General features: G+C 34.7%; 2 protein-coding genes across 4 annotated transcripts in view; one reads left to right on the forward strand and one right to left on the reverse strand.

Moving 5' to 3' along the window:
- The window catches only part of LOC102810402 (mini-chromosome maintenance complex-binding protein-like), a 66,135-nt gene extending 50,142 nt beyond the window's left edge, over positions 1-15,993 (reverse strand). Inside the window, exons 1-11 of one of the 2 annotated variants that reach the window (XM_085504343.1) lie at positions 15,837-15,993; positions 11,400-11,479; positions 10,311-10,451; positions 8,537-8,680; positions 7,910-8,197; positions 6,169-6,272; positions 4,299-4,474; positions 3,323-3,446; positions 1,573-1,690; positions 1,297-1,462; positions 718-851 (exon numbers count right to left, since the gene is read on the reverse strand). In XM_085504343.1, the coding sequence (XP_085360469.1) occupies positions 718-851; positions 1,297-1,462; positions 1,573-1,690; positions 3,323-3,446; positions 4,299-4,474; positions 6,169-6,272; positions 7,910-8,197; positions 8,537-8,680; positions 10,311-10,451; positions 11,400-11,479; positions 15,837-15,894 (1,533 nt within the window). In that variant the 5' untranslated portion in view covers positions 15,895-15,993. Of the gene's footprint in view, positions 1-717; positions 852-1,296; positions 1,463-1,572; positions 1,691-3,322; positions 3,447-4,298; positions 4,475-6,168; positions 6,273-7,909; positions 8,198-8,536; positions 8,681-10,310; positions 10,452-11,399; positions 11,480-13,254; positions 13,358-15,836 lie in introns of those variants that run through there. The other variant, XM_085504344.1, reaches the window with a different exon arrangement.
- Positions 15,994-16,037: 44 nt separating this feature from the next.
- LOC100375485 (triacylglycerol hydrolase DDHD2-like) overlaps positions 16,038-20,047 on the forward strand; it is a 29,645-nt gene continuing 25,635 nt past the window's right edge. Inside the window, exons 1-2 of one of the 2 annotated variants that reach the window (XM_085504345.1) lie at positions 16,038-16,206; positions 17,496-17,878. In XM_085504345.1, coding sequence (XP_085360471.1) covers positions 16,104-16,206; positions 17,496-17,878 — 486 coding nt within the window. In that variant the 5' untranslated portion in view covers positions 16,038-16,103. The remainder of the gene's footprint in view (positions 16,207-17,495; positions 17,879-20,047) is intronic. The other variant, XM_085504346.1, reaches the window with a different exon arrangement.

Genomic DNA, 20,047 nt, shown 5'->3' on the forward strand with positions numbered 1-20,047 from the left:
GAACTTCAAATTGGCTGAAAGTTTAGAGATTGGTAGCATGCATGTTCCGGTGCCAAACATGCATATAAAATAGTTGTCATGACAACAGAACTGTAAATATAATTTTTGTGTTTATCTACCAAATGCTCAAATGTCCTTACATTGTATACAATTTATCAATGTGAGTAGGTTATATGGGTGATATATAACCTGTTAACCACAAAACGATTGAAATAATGATTTTTATTGTTTTTGGGAATATTTTCACTTTGTGTATTTGTGACATTCTAATTCCCATTACCATAATTATATACATGAGTAATATGCACACTGAAATTTTGAAAAAATTTGCATCTGTATTTCTCATGTTATACCGGTAGATAAATAGTGGATATGATGTCACTATACCCACAATCCTTTGCTGAAAAATCATAATACTGATGAAAAGTTGATCTAGATATCTAGAGAATGAAAAGTGATATAAAAAAATGTAAATAGCATTCTTCTGCATTTGTGGCGGTCTTTCTTTATGGAGCATTATGTTGTTTGGCTTGACTTCCCCTTTAATAGTCTTTGCTTATCTTATCTAAAGAAATTATTTTAAAACTATATTCATGAACTTAAATGAAATTCATTTGACAATAATTACCCTAAAAGCAGGAAACAGCACTTATTTTGATTACAGTGCCTGTCAATATTTAAACGATAACTCATAGTTTTAATCACAATACAACTTACAGGTAGAAGTGACTTCCCTTCCGACAGTACTAAGACAACAAGGTTAGTTGGAAACTCTGCTCTGTGGAAATTAAAATCATAATCTATTTTCTGCCATGACAAGACATTGCCCAGTGCAGTCACATTGTGTACACCTGTATATGGAATGAAGAGACGTTTTAATGGCATATCATTTTAAAATGTGGTTTATGCAAAAAATGGTATGAATACATTTACCGGTATATAATTATTCTTTGAATATAGTCAGTTAAATGGAAAATAACATCCAGTTTATGGTTGCTCAATACAGTTTCCCTGAATGTGACGAGTTCAAACTGAACACTCAAGAGTTTTCCCATGAGAACAAGTTCTGTGTGTTATAGGGCAAATTACTGTTGTACAGTAATTTTAAAAATAATCTACACCCCAATTTTTTTAGTTATACAAATTGTTTTATTACCTCAAATTAAAATAGATTTTGTCTTAATCAAATGGTTATGTTTTACTTTATGGCATATATGACATTGCATTAAGATTCACTCATTATTCATTCTTCATCTTTGTTTTTATAAAATATTTTATAAAAGTCCAAATTCTTACCATTTGAATCTAGCTGTCCAGGTTGCAGCGCAGTCTCATCAACTATAAGATGTGTTCTTTCACTTAATTGTAACATTCCACTTAATAACCGATTGGCTGAATAATCCTTCTTTGGAATAAACTTCAATGTGTTCATGTTAGTCAGTGTCATCGGTAAGTAATGAACCTAAAACCAATGACAAACACACATGAAGTAAAGCAATGTATCTCAAAACAAGAATTTTATCAAACAAATTTACTTTTTAAGCAACTATGGTATGCAATGAGTTTTCTTACCTTCGTGAATAATTCTTCGACAAGTTGGTACAACTCTTCAGTGAAACACGTTCCTACAGGACACCCAGTTAAATTCATCGAAAACTTTCCCAATGCTAGTACATCTCTTCTTGCATATCTGCAAACAGTGTTTAGTATTTGGAATAAGGTTTGAGCTGTAATATGCATATCACATCACAGTTGTGGAACAGGGTTTACATACAAGTATATGTGAAAGTAATTTATTGGGTCTAAGAAAAATACATGGTCAGCATTTAATATAATTTTGTGCTGGGCGGTCAATTTTTTACGGTTGGACTTCATCACTGGACAGTACGAAATTATCATTGTTTACCTTATTTGAAACAACTTGATCGAATAAATTATAATTGAAAAGAAAACTGTTACAATATCAGTGATTGAAAGGGCGAGATTGACAATGCAAAATTTCAAAAACACCAGGACGGTTAAAATTGTTACCGAACAACTTGAAGCTACGTTGCAGTTGGCGGCATTTGGATATTTCACTTGGTAACTAAACTATACACTGTCATACCTCACACAGAGAAATAACAAATAGGCATGTAACGTTAGATTTAATTCAGATCATGAGATGTGGAAATACGTTGTATTAATTCACTCAATCAATGTTCTCCGCTGAGTATACAGTGTATAGTAAACAGTCACAACAGGAAACCGAGACATCACGCCAAATTACTTTGCATACTATTTTTGTCTTTTATATTCATGTCATTCAACATCAAATATTCCATTCCACTCTAGGTAAAAATTCATGTCAAGTCAGAATTTTGCTGAAAATGATACATCCCATTCCAGTCAACTCAAGGTCACTGTACTTGAATATTTGGTGTTTTTTTATGATTGTCATGATATTTTTCAGAGCTGAATAGTGTTAAGTGCAAGTCCATGTGTGGATGTTGGTCACGCACAGTTTAATGAGAGAAACTTGACCTTCCCAGAGGATACAGACCAGGAAACATATGGGCTTCTATTTAGTTTAGAACACTTAGACTTCCTACAGGAACTCATAAACCTCTTATTAAGAGTCAAGTTGATTAACCAAGATTTACTTGATGTCACATAGCCATGTATGGTAGAGGACAGTTAGAATATACCATTTAGAAATGTTTCATTGGCTCTCCAAGATGAAAACCAACCTCCTTATGATATACGAGTCACGGCCTATTTCAGGGCTAGTAATCTTGTATTTAGGTTGTCTAATGCTATGATTGACTTGCGAGACGATGCTTCCATTAACTCGGTATTAATAAAGAGTTATTATATTGTGAACTACATGTCTGATCATTGGTTGGTTGTTGACTGAAATGGTATTATACTAGGGTCTTCACACTACCCAAATAAGAAGTTTATCACAATGATATACAAACTGACTTGTGTTTATGCTAAACTGAAGCAATGCTGTAGTGAAAAGAAGCCAAAGCTCATGCTGTACTCTACCTCACTGGTCAGGAACCTAGTTGGTTCCATTTAAAGTGCATGCAAGGCATACAAGTAGTTTGTTTTTCGTGATCACTTCATTAATGTTTACCATTTTGCTATTTTCAAAAAATGCATTTCTCCACATGCATTATGTTCCACATGCAATCCTTTTACAGTACATTTGCTCTTGCTATATAATTTTCCCAACTTCCAGTGGCTTTGGCTCACAATGGACATCCAAAGAACATTTAACAAATGAGATGTACAAACGAAATAAATGAAATTTTTGAATATTAAATATCATACTTACACTGATGATACAAGATGAAGAAGCAGATACTCAGCTGCTAAACTATCACCATACAGTACTTGTTGAAACATTGTAATCAAATCTTGTCTAATGGAAACAGCCTCTGATAATGTATTCTGTATAACTAGAAAATATGAAATAGAAAAATTACATAGTCCCTGCGAGTATTCAAGTTGAAGAAATTTGAGCATAAATAGTCAGAATTTCAGAGATATGACTCCAAAACTGCATTCACTAAAACAAAATGGCCACCAATCAGCCATATTTTCTTTGAGTCCAATATTGTTTGTACCAAGTTTGAATGAAACATCCATTCAAGACTGGAAATCTGGTTCCGGAATGACAGATGCTTGATTTTGATGAATTCGCAAGACTAAAATGGCCACCATCTGGCCATCTTGAACTGAATTGTCAAATGAATGCAAATGGTATACACTAACTATATTTTTTATTGTAAACATTGTCAATTTTGAAAGATCGATTCATGAAATTGGTAGTGTTCCTCCTCTTAAGCAAATTTTCTGTTTTCTAGAAAAGCAAGTTAAAGAAGAAGTCAAGACAAACAACATAATACTCCCAGATTAAAAAGTTCCACAAATGTATGAGAATGCAATTTACAGCTTTTTTATATCACTTTTCACTCTAGATATTCAACTTTCATCAGAGTCCGCCATAATGATTCTCCAGCAAGGGATTGTGGGTAAAGTGTGACTTTTCTTGCATTTCCCATGCTTTTTCATCTGAGAGCACAAGGTTTTTAGCCTCGATTTTTCCTTTAAATATCATCAATTCTTTTAAAGCATACGCCACCTGGCAGCATCACTGAACAAGTCATGGAGAATACTGGCACTAGGCCGAATACTGGTTGTGTGTTTTTTTGGCATGCTGGTAATTTTAAATCACTCTTACTAGGGCATTATAAATAACATAACGAAAGCCGTCAATTCATTCATAGTACTTATTTGTGACTACTTACCAGTGTGTGCCTCTTCAGTTTTAATATTTTGAGGTAATAAAGGATTATTATGTTGTAACTTATTGACTATTATAGCATGTAATCTTGGTACTAGTGATGGCGGGGGTGAATGTGCATGACGTTCTTCAACACCTTCCATGGCTTCACTTGGATCAACAAATGATGAGGTAATATCCCTGAAAAAAATTATTATAATCCTATTTAATAATTCAATGTACGATAATGCTGAAAGTAGTAATTAAACATAAACTCATTTTAGTTGGACCCAATTCACAATTAATAAATTCATGAGTGTGAGGCCCAATAAGATAAAAATACTTCAGAGATGGGATTTGGATATTTTTAAGTCTATTACCTTGGCTAAATCACTTCAAACTACATCTACTGAAATGATTATGGATATTGCATTCAGTCAGCTTTCCTCTGACATGCCTCTTTGAATTAAAATTACATTGGTGACATACTCAAATCAAATGCAGGAGGTGGAAATGGAAGAATGGAAGATAACTAGAAGAAGGTAAATAAATGGAAGAAGGCTGAAGCAAAGCTGGGCGCCCTAAAACAACATGGAAGTTATTGGGATAGACATCATGGAATGCAGCCAAGTTCAGTAGTTTTCAAAGACAATAATATATTCATAATATCTGGCACATGATGAACTAAAATTGTCATTCGCATTATTTTCCAGGACGAGCTAAGCCGAGTACTGTACAAGAATTAATTAATCACTGGGTTTTAATTTTGCTTATTTCGCTGACTGGAAAATGCGCTAAATTAAAACCCAGTGAATATGCCTGAAGTGATAAATCAGTGAAATTTAAACCCAGTGAAAATTAGTCATTTCACAGTGCCTTGAGCTTCATTTGTCGAAAAAAAAATGGTCGCCAGTCGGACATCTTGAGACAAATTTACAAATTGGAGTGATGTGCATTGACTATAATGGTTAATCCTTACACCAAGTTTCAAGAAAATCTGACAACACATATCCAATATTCGTGATATGGGTGTTTTTTAACAACAAAAATGGTCAGCAATCACCTATCTTTTGTTGTATGATAAAATTATTGTATGTGTATACTTATGCCAAGATGTATGAAGTTTGAAGTGAATTGCCCAAAAGATGTTCAAGATATGTCTGAAATAGTATTTATCAAAAATAGAATGGCCACCTGTCAGCCATCTTGAGTTGAATTTACAATTCAAAATAATGTATATAAACGACCCAAAATGGCTAATCCTTGCAAGTTGGAAGTAAATCGGCCAACACATAATAGATTTGGTTCCTGACATGTTAAAATACTTGATTTTAGTGTACTTTTACAACAAAATGGTAGCCAGTAGGCTATCTTTGTCCGAATCACAAAATCACAGTATGTGCATATGTATGTATCAGACAAGATATTAAGTACGTGCAAGGTTTGAAGACAATTGGTCCAGGGGTGTCAGAGATACTACACAGAACTGACAGAAAGTAACTAAACTAGTCTCTGTTTCAGACTTCATCTGAAGATTTGGTGTCCAAACTGCCTGCCAGTCAGTTATTTTTCTCAGGACATTAACTTCTCATGCATATATATGCTATTAGGTATTGTCATTGAAAACAATGAGCCAAAGCATGTCCAAGAAATTGCTTCGGGCAGACAGGACCCAAATAAGAGCCCACATTTTCAGAATACATCTAAATGGGGACAAAGAAGACGCCACTGTGTTTGCTCTATTAGAAGCACATCTCCAATAAAAGTATGTAATCTGAACAATTTGTTACATACTTGATATTTAAAAAACAACTTATTTTAACCACAAATATGCCCATTATGTAAGAGCATGCACTAGATAGAGCAATTATGGTGACAATTTCTTGGATACTTACGAAGAAGGTTGATGAGTATCTGTAGCTAAGGCTGGATCAATTGATAAAACACCGATAAATTCTACCACATCATTCACACGAAAATTATCAAAACCATCATATATCTGTCAAAAAAAGAATAATTTTGATAAGTACATCAGTGAGCAGTAAAAACTTCAGCAGTAATGAAATTATTTCAACAAGCGATCTGGCAGTCAAAATAGCTTCGCTGTCCTACAAGAACATTGTGATAGCTTAGTCAAGCAACGTACACCCATTAGACAAAACATGGTTAACCCACAAAAAAGTACTTTGGTTCTGGCTGTTGAGAACATGTCAACTTAACAAGCAAATTGTTCACTAAAATCATGCACAAACATCAAAGCAATCAGGTTGGTAGTGTTCAAGTGGAACTCAAAAAATATTTTTACCAACAAGTCATCTGAAGATGACACAGCCCCCACTTGTCAGATGTGATTATAGTTGGCTATGAATTATAAGATCGGGTAGGAAGATCAAGTTGAAACGCAAAAGTATGTTACTCAAAGTTAACAGCTAGGACATCTCTATTAAATTTGGTAGAATTTGCATCAATTGTAACAAAAATTCATAATCAATAGAAATTCAGTTGAGTCAATATTAAATAGCAAATACATTAACTATTATAGTTCACAAGATACTAACAAAAATTCAAAATTAATTAAATATTCAAATTAGCTCATTAATTAAGTCAATATTGCATAGCACACATCTTATATTGACAGATCAAGTAAGTCAATACCGAGTTTGGTCTCATTCGGACAATTAGTTCACAAGATATTAAGAAAAATTCAAAATCAATTAAATATGCAAATGAGCTTGTTAATCAAGTTGCAACTCAATATTGCATAGCACATATCATATATTGACAGATCAAATCTATACCAACTTTGGTCACATTTGGACTATTAGTTCACAAAATATCAACAAAAATTCCGAGAAATGATGATGGACACACCCAAAAAACTGGATTTTACAGGATTTTGACATTCAAAATGGCCACCAGGCAGCCATATTTTATCAAATCAGGAAATAAATCCAAGTGAATATGATGTATACGTCCTCACTGTGTCTTTGTACCTAGTATCATTGAAATCAGTCGAGGCATCTCTGAGAAATATCAATGGACAGACAAAAGCCATGATTAACAATCAAAATGGCTGCCAGTCAGCCATATTTGATCATTTCAAAAAAGTAAAACAACGTGCATCTGTATGGGTGGTCCCTTTGTCTTTGTAACAAGTCTCAACAAAATTGATCAAGCCATCTTACAAGGACACACAAGGACCGAATTTGACTGAATTTTGACATTAAAAATGGCCGCAAGACGGGCATAATTGATCGAATCGGAAAATAAATTGACGTGCACTATTATGTCTTTGTACTAAGTTTCAAAAAAATCGGTCCAGCTATCTCCAAGAAATCACTCTCGACGGACTGATAGACTGACGAAGGAGAAATTACAAGCCCCCTCCCGGACTTTGTCTAAAATAGAGAATCAATGACATCTGCATGAAATGAACAGATCTAATAGAGGTGCGCCCAAAGTACTTAAATATAACAAATCAAAGCAGTGGAAAATAGCATTTTTTTACCAAAAATAGATAATATTGTCATTAAATGAACAAATCTGACAAAGGTCTGATGACGGACAGATAATCACCTATATGAACCAGCTCTGTTCTGTCATCTACAATGACAGAGGAGCTAAAAAAGAACTTACTTTCACAAGACACGCTGGTCCCTCTTCATTTGGGAGAGGAAAGTTCAAGTTTGGAGTACTAGCTGTAGTGGTGCCAGATTCTTCATAAGTACGTGATCTCTTATTCTCTGAACTTTCACCTTCTGTTTCCATGGTAGCAAATTCCTCATTTGCTATTGAGTTGCCACTGTTTAGTAGATTGGTAGTGTTTCCTGAGACACCAACTTCCGAATCCAAGGATCGCTTCGGTCTTGATATGTTGTAAGATGTGGATGGAGTCACTTTGGCTTGGCTTGTGCGAGAAAAAGCTTAAAGCAATGTTAAGAAATTTTGCACCAAGTAAACACAATTCAGTTGATTACGACATATATAATTTCTAAGCTTTGTTGTTCATTTAAATTTCTTCAACAATATATTATACAATCTCTCAGCAAAGAGAGAAAAGCGACAATGTGATAGTTTGCATTTTTAACGCAAGAACTTAATTTTTACATTTTCAATTCAAATAATTATTATGTATTAGTTGCATATTTCTGCATTGAAGCGACCTGTGTGTTTCAACAGTTTAAACCAATGAAATGGTAATGAATATATTCCTCTTCATTGAACGTGTAAGAGATATACAAGCATGTCATAATCAAAGGATATTTGTTTAACCCATGCAGTCTCTGCCGGAATGGGAACACAGTATAATGTCTGTCTATCTAAGGTTACATTTCTTGTAGATTCTAATTCAATATGTTGATGAGGTAAACACTCTGCAATGTCACGGTACCGTCCAGTTCTCAAATACTGCAAGAAAAATAATAGTATAAACAAATAGCTGGAGTCAATGTTATATTGAATGACAATAGTCTTTTCCTGTTAATTGAGTGCACGACTTTTGGAAAATGATTACCGTTAAAGTCCTATTATAAACCGCGGTTTATATTACAATGTATCAATTTAAAAATTGGGATCAAAAGCTCAAGTTCGGGGTGCGGTTTCTATTACGTACATATTGCAATCACTAAATGGGCGTGGTCATTTTTTTGTCTACAACACATGCACAAAACAAACAATACACCGTACAATCTCTTGAATAGGCGTCGGGGAAGAGTGAAAGGCCTTATTTTGGTTCTAAAATAGGCGTTACGAAATGTTGAAAAATTACAGTCAATCAAAAAAAAAATCCACATGATACAACAAATACTCAGTATTTTTAATGTAATATGCATTTATTTTTTTAATTTTCTTGGTAACGAAAAGTATATTCTAACAGAAGTTTCAAATAAAAACACGAATGCACAGCTTAGTAGCAAATGATCACATAACGGTAGCTCGATCCGGCCATGCTGCGGGTCACAAGTGAATAACTTACTTGTTTTCGAAGTGTTGATATTGGTGATTATTATTAAGTAGTGATTACAATAACGCACGAAAAATAAATTCGTTGAATTTTTATAAAATGCAAGTAAAATTCAACTTGGTTTCCCCGTAAGCGAATGATTTCAGTCACATGTAAACAGCCGATACGATATCCAGCATGTTTTTGAATGCTCAGGTGACGTATTATTGACCGGATAGGTCAAGTCGCTAATTAACCAATCAAAATGCTGGATGGTGCCCACGTGTCTAAATTACATAGCTCATTTGAATATGTTAATGACAGTTCAGCGACCTCATGGTGAACGCAACACGGAAGAGATTTACCGATAATGTAGCGCGATCTTTTGCCTTTGATTTCCATGGGAAAACGGCATGATTTTTTTTTTTTAAATCAAGAAATTATTTGTTTTCGAAAGATAAATTATTCTTCAATGCTCAGTTTAACACTTTTACGGTGATAAAAGCTCATTGTCTAAAACTTACGAAACACAGACGTATTCAGAAAGAGTATTGACAGAGGTCGCCGCCAGAACAAAAGCAGTTTCATTGCCTGTCTGACCGTCTGTGGTCTGACATCTTATCACCGCTGAACAATAAATAGGTGTGAATATTTTTAGGCATGTTGTCGAAACAAATGAATAGGATTAGGAACAATGCCGTTTTGGAACAGCTGGTTGAAACAATGAAGTCAGTCACGGTCTTGTTGGATTGGGGGTGCGGTTAGTAATAGGTACTTTTCAAGTTTTCAATTTTTGTTAAGAACTCTTTAACCCTGAAGCCGGAATTGGGGGTGCGGTTACTATTACGTATGCGGTTTATATTAGGACTTTAACGGTATCATTCAAGTGTAAGATGAATTAAAACATTGTTGCCTTGTAGAGCCTGCGGTAGATCAGTTTATTGGACTAAGTACTTTTTTGTTGTTTGCACAAGTGCAAACAAGTAGGGCAAATATGGTATCATGAATTTGAAAAGCGAAAGTTTTATGAAAGTAGTATGAGGAAGTCTCCAATGTGTTACCAGATGAAGCACATAATGCTTTTAGGTTACTTACAGTTTGCTCTGCCTTTTTATCTGAAACTTCATAGACACCAAGATAAAATTCTGGGTCAAACATGTCTTGTACCATACACCTGTATTTCACTATTGTATTAGGTTTTAAGTCATGAAGCTCCGAGTCATTCAAAGAAGGAACCTAGGATAGAAACAAATTATATTAAAGCAACAATAGTAGTGATTTTGAACAAATCTTAATAAAATATTGTTTTAGACACAGCTGCATGGACAAAGTGAAACTACACAAGGCAATATGTTACATAAAATGAGATGCAAAAACTAAGGGTAGAGTAATTTTGTTGAAATCAGTCATGTGTTGGGGAACATTATGATGCATGATGCACACTACTATGTGAAACAACGCAAAATCACCAGTGAGAAACAGTAAGAGAGCAGCTAAGCCTCTTAAGATGGAGACGTATTTGAATCCTAAGACAATGTTTGCGAGTTTCTAATGAATATTTTATGGAGAAATACTCTTCCATGATAAATTGTGTGATCAGAAACATTCTCAGTAGTGTCAAACTTCTCTCCCATAATGCATTGCACACATGTTCAGTAATAAGCTCAGTAGATGCAAAATGTGATTTCCTCTCCCATAAAGCATTGCATATATACAGTAGATTTATTTCCGCTCCAGGGTTGCTTTAATAGTATTAAGCTCATCAGTGTGAATTTCTTTCCCAAAATTCATTGTACACATGCTCAGTAGATGCAAAATTGAATTTCTCTCCCATTATGCATTGCCCTACTCCCTTAAATTTAACCTGTACGAGTAAAGAATTACAAATTTACACAATACATGTATGATAATTAGAATAAGACATTTTGGTATACCGTAAAATACTTTAATTTCGCTTGAAATTAATTTTCGCTGAAGGAATGATTCAGTGAAAATAAACTGCAGTGAATATACCTTTTTTCCTATATTTGACATTCAACTTGTCAAAAATCAGTGAAAATAAATTCCATACAAAAAACCCAAAAAATCTTTTCAGCGAAAATTAATTCCAGCTAAAATAAAGTATTTTACAGTAGATGGGCCTAGTGACACTTATAAAATATTTATATATTGAAGAAATTTTACCCATGATAATGCTTTTTTGTCCTGCAATCTTCTGTTGAAGTAATCTATCACATCCTGCGTCCATCCAGAATTATTCGTCTCTGCAATCAAATATTGTTTCAATTATAAACTTCAGAAATGACAATGTGAAGAGGGTGAAAACATGGTACATGGCATGGCAGGAAATATGGGTGAAGTGAAGAAATTAATTAATTTTTTTCAAAAATTTGCATGTTTATACAATCAAACCTGGGTTAACGACCACCTGCTCATAGCAACCACCCTAGCGCAGTTATGTCGCAAACATTAATAGTTATTAAATTCGGAGTTATTATTGTTATATTCGATGTACAGACAAACAGTAATACTGCCGATATCAAAGTGAAATGCATAAATTATGTTAATTAGGGTCAATCTACGTCCGCACATGGTCGATATTGACCAATCAGTGTTTGTTTAACTTCTGCTCGCATGCAGTTCTATTTCTGTTTTTTACAGCGTTCCTGTTCCAGTCGGACATTTTTCTTACCAGTGTATTTTACTGGAGTTGTTTTGGAATAAATGGTATACAGGTTGTGACTGTAAGATTATCACAAAACCTAACCAAGTCTGTATTTCTGTGACGCTACTCACAAGTCCCTTCACAATTATTTACATGTTAAAGACACTGGACATAACGACCACATGTCTAACCCGACCAACACGTTGTAAACATATTCGCACTTGAACCTTTGTATAACCACCCACAGGTTTTCAACAACAAAAACAATTTGCATTGTGCAATTTTATTTTAAGTGTGTGGTATGATATAAACAAATGAAAGTGTTTGAATATCACGTCAATAACCAGGAAGAATCTTCTCTTGTGTCTATAAAAATAAAAGCACATGTGAACAAACAAAATGCACTTACATGTAATATACTAGATAATAAATATATATAGATAATAAAAACTGTATTCCAATCATGTAGAATTTTTACATTTCTAATTTGGTGTTAAAAATGAAATACAGATAATATTATGCATTGACTCAACTCTGTAATTTACAGGAGTGCATATCATATCCAGATATGGTAGCCAGGCTATTTCAAACACATTGGTACCAGTCTCAAATGGCATAATTTAAATTTATAAACCTGTAATTGGAACATACCGTACTTCCCCCGAGCATAAGCCCCTCCCGAGTATAAGCCCACCCCTCTGTTTTTAGACATTTAACAAGTTGAGGGCATCCCATAGTATAAGCCCATGGTGTTTTTACCGGGCATCAACGACATTTATTAAAATATGCATGTAAAAAGTTTATTTCATAGCATAATAACCGTGAGTGGTACGGTAGTTTGGTTCCTGCTCGCATTGCCGAATGTGACCCCAAATATAAAAATTGCGCAAAAGTGGGGGGTTGGCGCTTGCCCGGGCATGGGCGCTAACGGTAATACATGTAAGTACGGTAATAAGCTCACAAAGGACAAAGTTAGCACGTTTTCACACCTTTCATTTAACCGATGGCTTCGGCAATTATGTTTTATTCTTGTTTATAATTCAGTTTACCACGGCAAGCACACCGTACCGATGGCTATGGAACGCCAAAAACATAAGAATTTGAAAGTGTCTTGATAAAAAAACATGCTGTCATTAATGTTTTCTTGAAATATGTATACCATGGGAATAACTTACAATTTTGTTCAATAAATGAATCGAGCAACCACAATGTTGACGACCCGTAAAAGTTTTGTGAGTCGCCGGGACACAGTCACGATCTCTGTGCATGTGGCTGGTGTGGTGAATCCGGAATGCCGACGGTAAATTCCCGATCGAATTGATTACCAACAAAAAAACATAACAACTCACTTGTTATTTAGTATCGATTACTTACTTATTCACTTTGAACTCCTATAAATATCGATAATTACGCATGTAACTGGAACTGATAGCAAAAAGGAAAAAAAATCAACGCAGCGGCCATGCCTGTTGTTTATCCATTCAAATAAATTATGCTAATTAGCCTTGCGCATGTGCCTTCTTGTTCTTCCGGGGTTATGATAACTCGGGTCAAAAAGTCGCTTCCGAGTCCGTTACTGCCTATCGATCACTGTGAGGGAATGTGTGTGCAGTATCGTCTCGTTGTCCAACTAAATTCATTCAACTATTTTGTTTTCTCGGTTGCTACTGCCTCGATTTAACGATAGATGCTTTTAACAATGATGTTAAATTGACCTCAGTTCACTGGCTAAAGTCGCCAGGCATATTTCACATGTTTCTATTGTTGCATCAGTACAATAACATGGAAGTCGCACAGATTTCGATTGGGGAATTGTGATTGGGGAGGAAACTTTCAAGTTGTCACGTAACTGGAAGGAGATCCATCACTACAATAGATAAGTGTTCTTGTACATAACGTTGTAGGGATCAATAAAGCACTGCTAACTGTCCCTCTCCCTTCTCTTTCTCCAGAGACAGAATAGCTAAGCAAAGCAAGCTGAGTGATTTCTTTAGTAGGAAATGAGACTAAAACTACTGCTGAACATGAACTTTACTGTACAAATCTTCAAATACTTAATTTTCATACTACTCATTATTGTGTAATGATTTTAGATTACATAATAGTAAATACAATTTAAAATCAACATTTTTTATTTGCAATAAAGTGTTTGAAAACTGTGTACAGTAGTGTAATAGTATGTGTCAAATGAGGTTGCGAGATCTGTTTTAATACATTGATTCAGTGCCTAATTAATATTCATGAATAAATTAGTGAACCTGTATAGAAAGGCCACTTGTCTATAAAGGCCAAAATTTCAAAGTCCCTTGGGTGGCCGCTATAGACAGGTTTGACTGTACACGAACATTGATGTGTTCCTGGTCAACTTCCAGGTTATTTGACGTCACATTTGAACACTTTCCCATGTTCACATTGGACACAGAAGCGATAGCATCATACATGTAGCATACAATGGAAATATAAACCTGTCACTCACACAAACGTTCACATAGGGCAACACTTTTCTCATCAACTCAACCTATAATCTCTCTACAAGCAGGAAATAGATACATATTAATAAGGTTATCACAAAAACACCGCAAAGTACGCACTCAAGTAGTCTGGGTCACAGCAACTTCTGGTACGCAACAGTCAATCTGATCACCAAACTACTTTCCTGCATACTTTGCAGTATTCTCTGGATAACCTCATAATATATATTGAAAATATTTGAGTTGAGAGCATGACCTAGGCATTCAGATTAAAAATATTCATACTTAATTGGATACCTGGTATCAAAAATGGACAAGTCATGGGAAAATAATGGTTCAAATTATAACACCAATCTAATTAACACAATTTGCATTAAACTATTCGAAAACACGAGTCAAGAACAAATCCATGACGATGATAAAAACAAAAGAATAACCCTGCGTACATATAGACTGCGAAAGAAAAATTGCCAGTATGCAAATTATCTAACAACAGTAACAAATACAAAACATAGAGCACTATTAACAAAATTGAGAATTTAGAAATACAGAAATGACGATACAAAAAAATTCCTTGCAGTGGTAGAAATTGCACTGCTTGCGACCAAAATGAGATTGAAGACGAAATGCATTTCTTACTTGAATGCAAGCTGTATGAAAATGAGAGAACTGAAATGCTGAAGGAATTAAATTTAATACATTGCAACAACACAAATACCAATAAATTGAATACAATGCAACAAGCAATATCAGCCAAAAAATAACAAAACTAGCAAGCTACATCTATAATTGTTTCAGTGCCAGAAAAAATCATTTCAAAACTACCAACTGCCCCTAAATAAACTATTTCTTTTTTTTTATTATTCTTTTCAATTTTAGCACATCAATTTTGTTACTTCCTCAGTTTTTCATCTTTATTATAATTTTTTTCTGAATCAATATCCAAATAAGGATACGATTATGCAATAAAGATTATTATAATTTATTATTATTACATACATCAACATTATTCTAATCATATTGAGACACAAATCAACAATTTATTGAATTAATATATTAAATATCTGCACACACGTCATAAATATGCAGTATAAATTATTTTGGATTTTGCGAAAATCTAGATGAAAGAAAAAATGTAATTTCAAATGTGCCGGTATTGCAAATGTAAACGGGTAATCTAATATTTATTATCATCACAAAGAATAAAAGTAAAAATAGAAAGAAATTGACAGATTCATAAAATTACAAATAACTGATTTGGCAAATTAAAATCCATAATTTTTTTTTGGAGACTACCATGAAAAACGACATACAGATCCCCGCGAAAACGCCGCCTGAACAGTAAATTACGTAGAATTTGTACCGCCGCTGCAAGGTCGTGTCATTACTTGTAATATCTTGGGACAATGAAAGTTGAAACCGGCTATGTATAGTCCGCGATTTAAAAATGATTATTTTTTTTCTCAAAGCGTCACATTTTCTTACCGAATATTCTTTGGACGATATCCAGAGGGCAATTCAACCAGTCTTCAATTCCTGGCATGATAAACAATACGATGTTTTCACAGATAATTTCAAACAAACAGCAGACAGTTCCAACGCTTTCCGTATGGCGGGAATTTTTCACGTGATTGGTTAACCTCTGACCTCAAACCAAAACATTTGTGAGTTTGTCCCGTCTTTCCTCACGTAGAGACAAGGCGCCATCAATTGTTGGGCGAGGGAGAATCCTGACGTGTGCAGTCTCGCAACATGGCGGAAAAGGGCCAACCTCCTCTTTTACTGTTTCCTCCCAGTGAGGGTCTCGCTCCCCAATTAGTACCAGTACCCGCAACGGCTTCTCTGTTTCCTACAGGTTTGTGACATTTCATTATATTGTCCATGTAACGCATTTGCTTCATTAGCCAAACAAATAACAGCGGACGCCAAGAAACGTTGAACCGCAGTTTCATCTTCTTTCTTCTTCCGGTTTGTTTCTGATTTAGCTTTCCGATTATTTCAAATTACACTATAGAGCAGCCGGACTGTTTGAATTGTATATGTAGCCTGCAATATGTTGCCGTTATAATCTTTCCAATTTTAATATCGATATTTGAACAATAGCTCCTTGTATGTAACCGTTTCTCACAGCTGGTTCATCACTCTAATTTAACTCCATATTCACAAGAGTGATGGGATAGAACAATCAAATCGTAAATCATTGAGTCATTCTAATGCATATTTGTACCCTAAGTTTAATTTTTTAATGGTTTGATGTTTCATGGATATGAAAATAAACATCAGACACTCGTCATCAAGGTCTGTGCATTTGATATGGGTCCCATACTACATGTAGCAACGTACCTGCAAGTTAAATTGAATATATTGTATTGAACATTTTCGTCTCTTCTTGAGTGGAATCAGTTTGCGAGTGATCTTCAGTGAGTTGGGCTTGCAAAGACAACAATACATCACACTAGTTGGATACCTTCCAGCAAGAGTAGCGGCAAATGTCAACTAGCCTTGTTACTTTACTTCTGATAAAAATCAGGCTTGGTGGTAGTTGTATGCAACTATTTTGTGCCTGCTGTAAATGCACTAATCTGCCATCCACTTTTGTTTTGACTACAGCAGATGAAGTACAATTTGAATATTACCGTACCTTTCATTCTATCACCACCAAATGCTAGTAATCTCTGAAAAAAAACCCATAATTTTAAACAAGTTTATGATGTTTTACAGTACTGAAGAGCATGCAAAATTGTTTGTGATGGTCAAATCTGCTTTGTCAAAACCAAAGTTGCCAGTGAACTATTGAGCATATTTGTTAACTTGTTGCCCCATATGTAATTACGTGTAAGCAAGCAATACATTTTACTTTTATTGTATACCTTGCTATGGGTCCCATATGGAACATGATGTGGCAGTAAAAAGAGTCAGACTGCACTGTTTTTGGTGGTGTACACACTTACCAGAAACATTAATTTAATTTTTCAGCTTTTTATATATCTTATTTTTATTCATTTTGTGATAATCACTCCAATCCTATAATTTATATTTTGTATTTCTTAGCAAAATGCCCTGTTAAATCATGTTTTGTAAGTTAATTCTGGAGACATCAAAACTATTTTGACCAAAAGTTAAATTTTAAGTTTTCTGTTACAGAGGATGGTGAAGCTGACAGTTTTCTTGGTCAAAGTGACACACCACCTACAGATCTACAACAACCACAGCAGGGAATGACCTTCCCATTTCTTCAGCAACAGCCATCACCACAACCTGATCCATTCACACAGCAGGTACCTTCAATGCAACCACCTCCTGTTGATCAGCCCCTTCCTCCTCCTCAAACACAGTACTATTCACCGCAACAGTTTGCCTCTCCCCCTCCACCCCCGACTGGCGAGCATCAACAGGATCAGTCACTGTTTGGATCCAGGCGGCCGCAAAGAGTATTTGCCCAGACACAGCCAACAATTTCTCGGTCTACAGGGAGTCTGCCTCCCACTGCACCACCTTCAACCACAGGATTTTCACAACAACCAATGGTAAGACAATAATTTACATGCTCTGAATATAATTGGAATTGTGCTTATTAGTTCTGCAAAGAACCTAGAACACTTTCCTGGGGTATTTAAAACTAAAAATTTGCATTCCAGCTCAGCAGCCAATCAGCGACGGCCTAACGCTTAGATGACAATTTCGGTTTCAAATACCCCTGCTTAGTGTTCTAGGTTCTTCGCGTAATTAGGTGTTCGTAGGCAAGGGATCTTTCCACACAAAAACGACGAATTAGGCCGAATTTTGTTATCGGTTGGCTTAATATAACCCCAACAGACCGTATTTTTGTGAAAGATTGGTATTTTTGTCCTGATTTGTAGGAATCTGAAAAACGCGTTTCACAACTTGTCTCTTATTTAGTTTTATGCGTCATTCAAGATGGCGGCCCCCATGTAGTAAATATCGTATTTATTGTATTATCACGTGTGCGCCAACTGACTGCATGAAAGTATTCTCAAACTCGCTGCTGAAAAAATTTATCAGACAGAATTTTTCGCAGAGCAATCAAATGTTTGCAAACAAAGCGCATCTCTAGTAGAAGATATGTGAATCAAAAGTCATCTTCGTTGCTTACAAAATCATTGAAATATTACTTATTTTGACCATACAAACACTAAAAGATGATGAATGCAAGGTTAAGGATGCTGTATACGTCTTCATATTGATTTTCTAAACTGTAGTTTCCATATACAATATTTACTGAACCATACAAAGCTGTATATTGATGGAAAGCCCATTTCACACTGGATGTGAAATCGACAAGACAGTGTGTGTATGGACGTGTATAGTCACATGATCTCTGTGTAAACACAGAAAGCCAATTTCGGTAAAAAAGTAATTGAACCAATGAATGAACGAATTTAGTAAGACATTGGCAACAAAACAGTTTTTCAGACAATCTCACCACCATACTGCGTTGTTTGAGATAAATATCAACATGATAGTTTAGGATGAAATAATAATTTAGCTATCTTGAAAAAACAATGCAATGTTCTTTCTGATATTCAGAAATTAAAACATAATTTTGAAACAAATAGCAAAATAGAAAAATCCCAGAGCTGCCTGAGAGGGAATATATCGAAGAGTGTCTGTGCAAAAAATTAGTCTGATACAGCCTGTTCACTTGAAACATATGATAGCAAATGTAACTTAAAATAGTCTGTGATTTGATTAACCTGAAGATTAGGATTATGTCTATTGTATATACTGTATTTGCTCTATTAGTAGAGTATGTGGTTCTATGGTCGATATATGAAATATTTTTATAATTCAGTATATAACCAATGTAATTTTTTGTTTAAATGCGCTTTTTCTACAGTAAATACAGTACAGCTTTCTAAGCTTCCAGCCAGCTGTTATAGACTTATATATTTGAGTTCAATAGGTCATTAGATAGTTAGTAATACAATTGTTAGTTGGTATTCTATAAACAATCTAAACAGGGAAAATTTACTACAAAATGGAGTTCCATAATTGTTAGTGGTAATTTGTCAAACCAAAAATAATAGACACTTGAACAATATACTAACAAGAGTCAGTAAAATCTACTATAGTGCTGAAAAAGTGGAAGAATAAAACTGCTCAGCGGGGAATAAAAAGCACTAATATATATAAATAAAATAATAAAAAAGCACTGTTTTTCATTCTCAATAATAGACTCTATTGTCTTTAGCCCAACTACTGTACTTACATACGCATATGCGCTACTAATAGAGCAAATATGGTCATCGTAAGAGTGGTCAAACTTCTAAAAATATAATGGTAATGGTTATTAGTTATATAGCAGTTTTATATCAGTAACATTTCCTCAATTGGGCTTGGAAAATTAATAATTGCTCTATAAAATAAAAGAAACAAAAATATACACATTTCTACATGCAGATGTGGATGAGATAATAAATATAGAAGACTATTAATCAGTTATTTGACAGCTGGTAGTTTCACTCTGACTGCCTGTTGATGCCAAACCTCCATCCCTAATAAACCACAAAATTCATCATCTTATTGGCTATCAGCTGTCATCTGATCTACCAAGTGCTGCTCTCTGACCTCTGACCTTTATGCTAATATTTTGAATCTGGGTATGGTGTTCTTGTTTATCACATATCACATGTCAACATTGATATTTGGGGTCATGAGTTTGTTGAAGTCATTTC

The sequence above is a fragment of the Saccoglossus kowalevskii genome, chromosome 10 (genome assembly GCF_978046115.1).
Source record: "Saccoglossus kowalevskii chromosome 10, keSacKowa6.1, whole genome shotgun sequence".
Classification (NCBI taxonomy): Eukaryota; Metazoa; Hemichordata; class Enteropneusta; family Harrimaniidae; genus Saccoglossus; species Saccoglossus kowalevskii.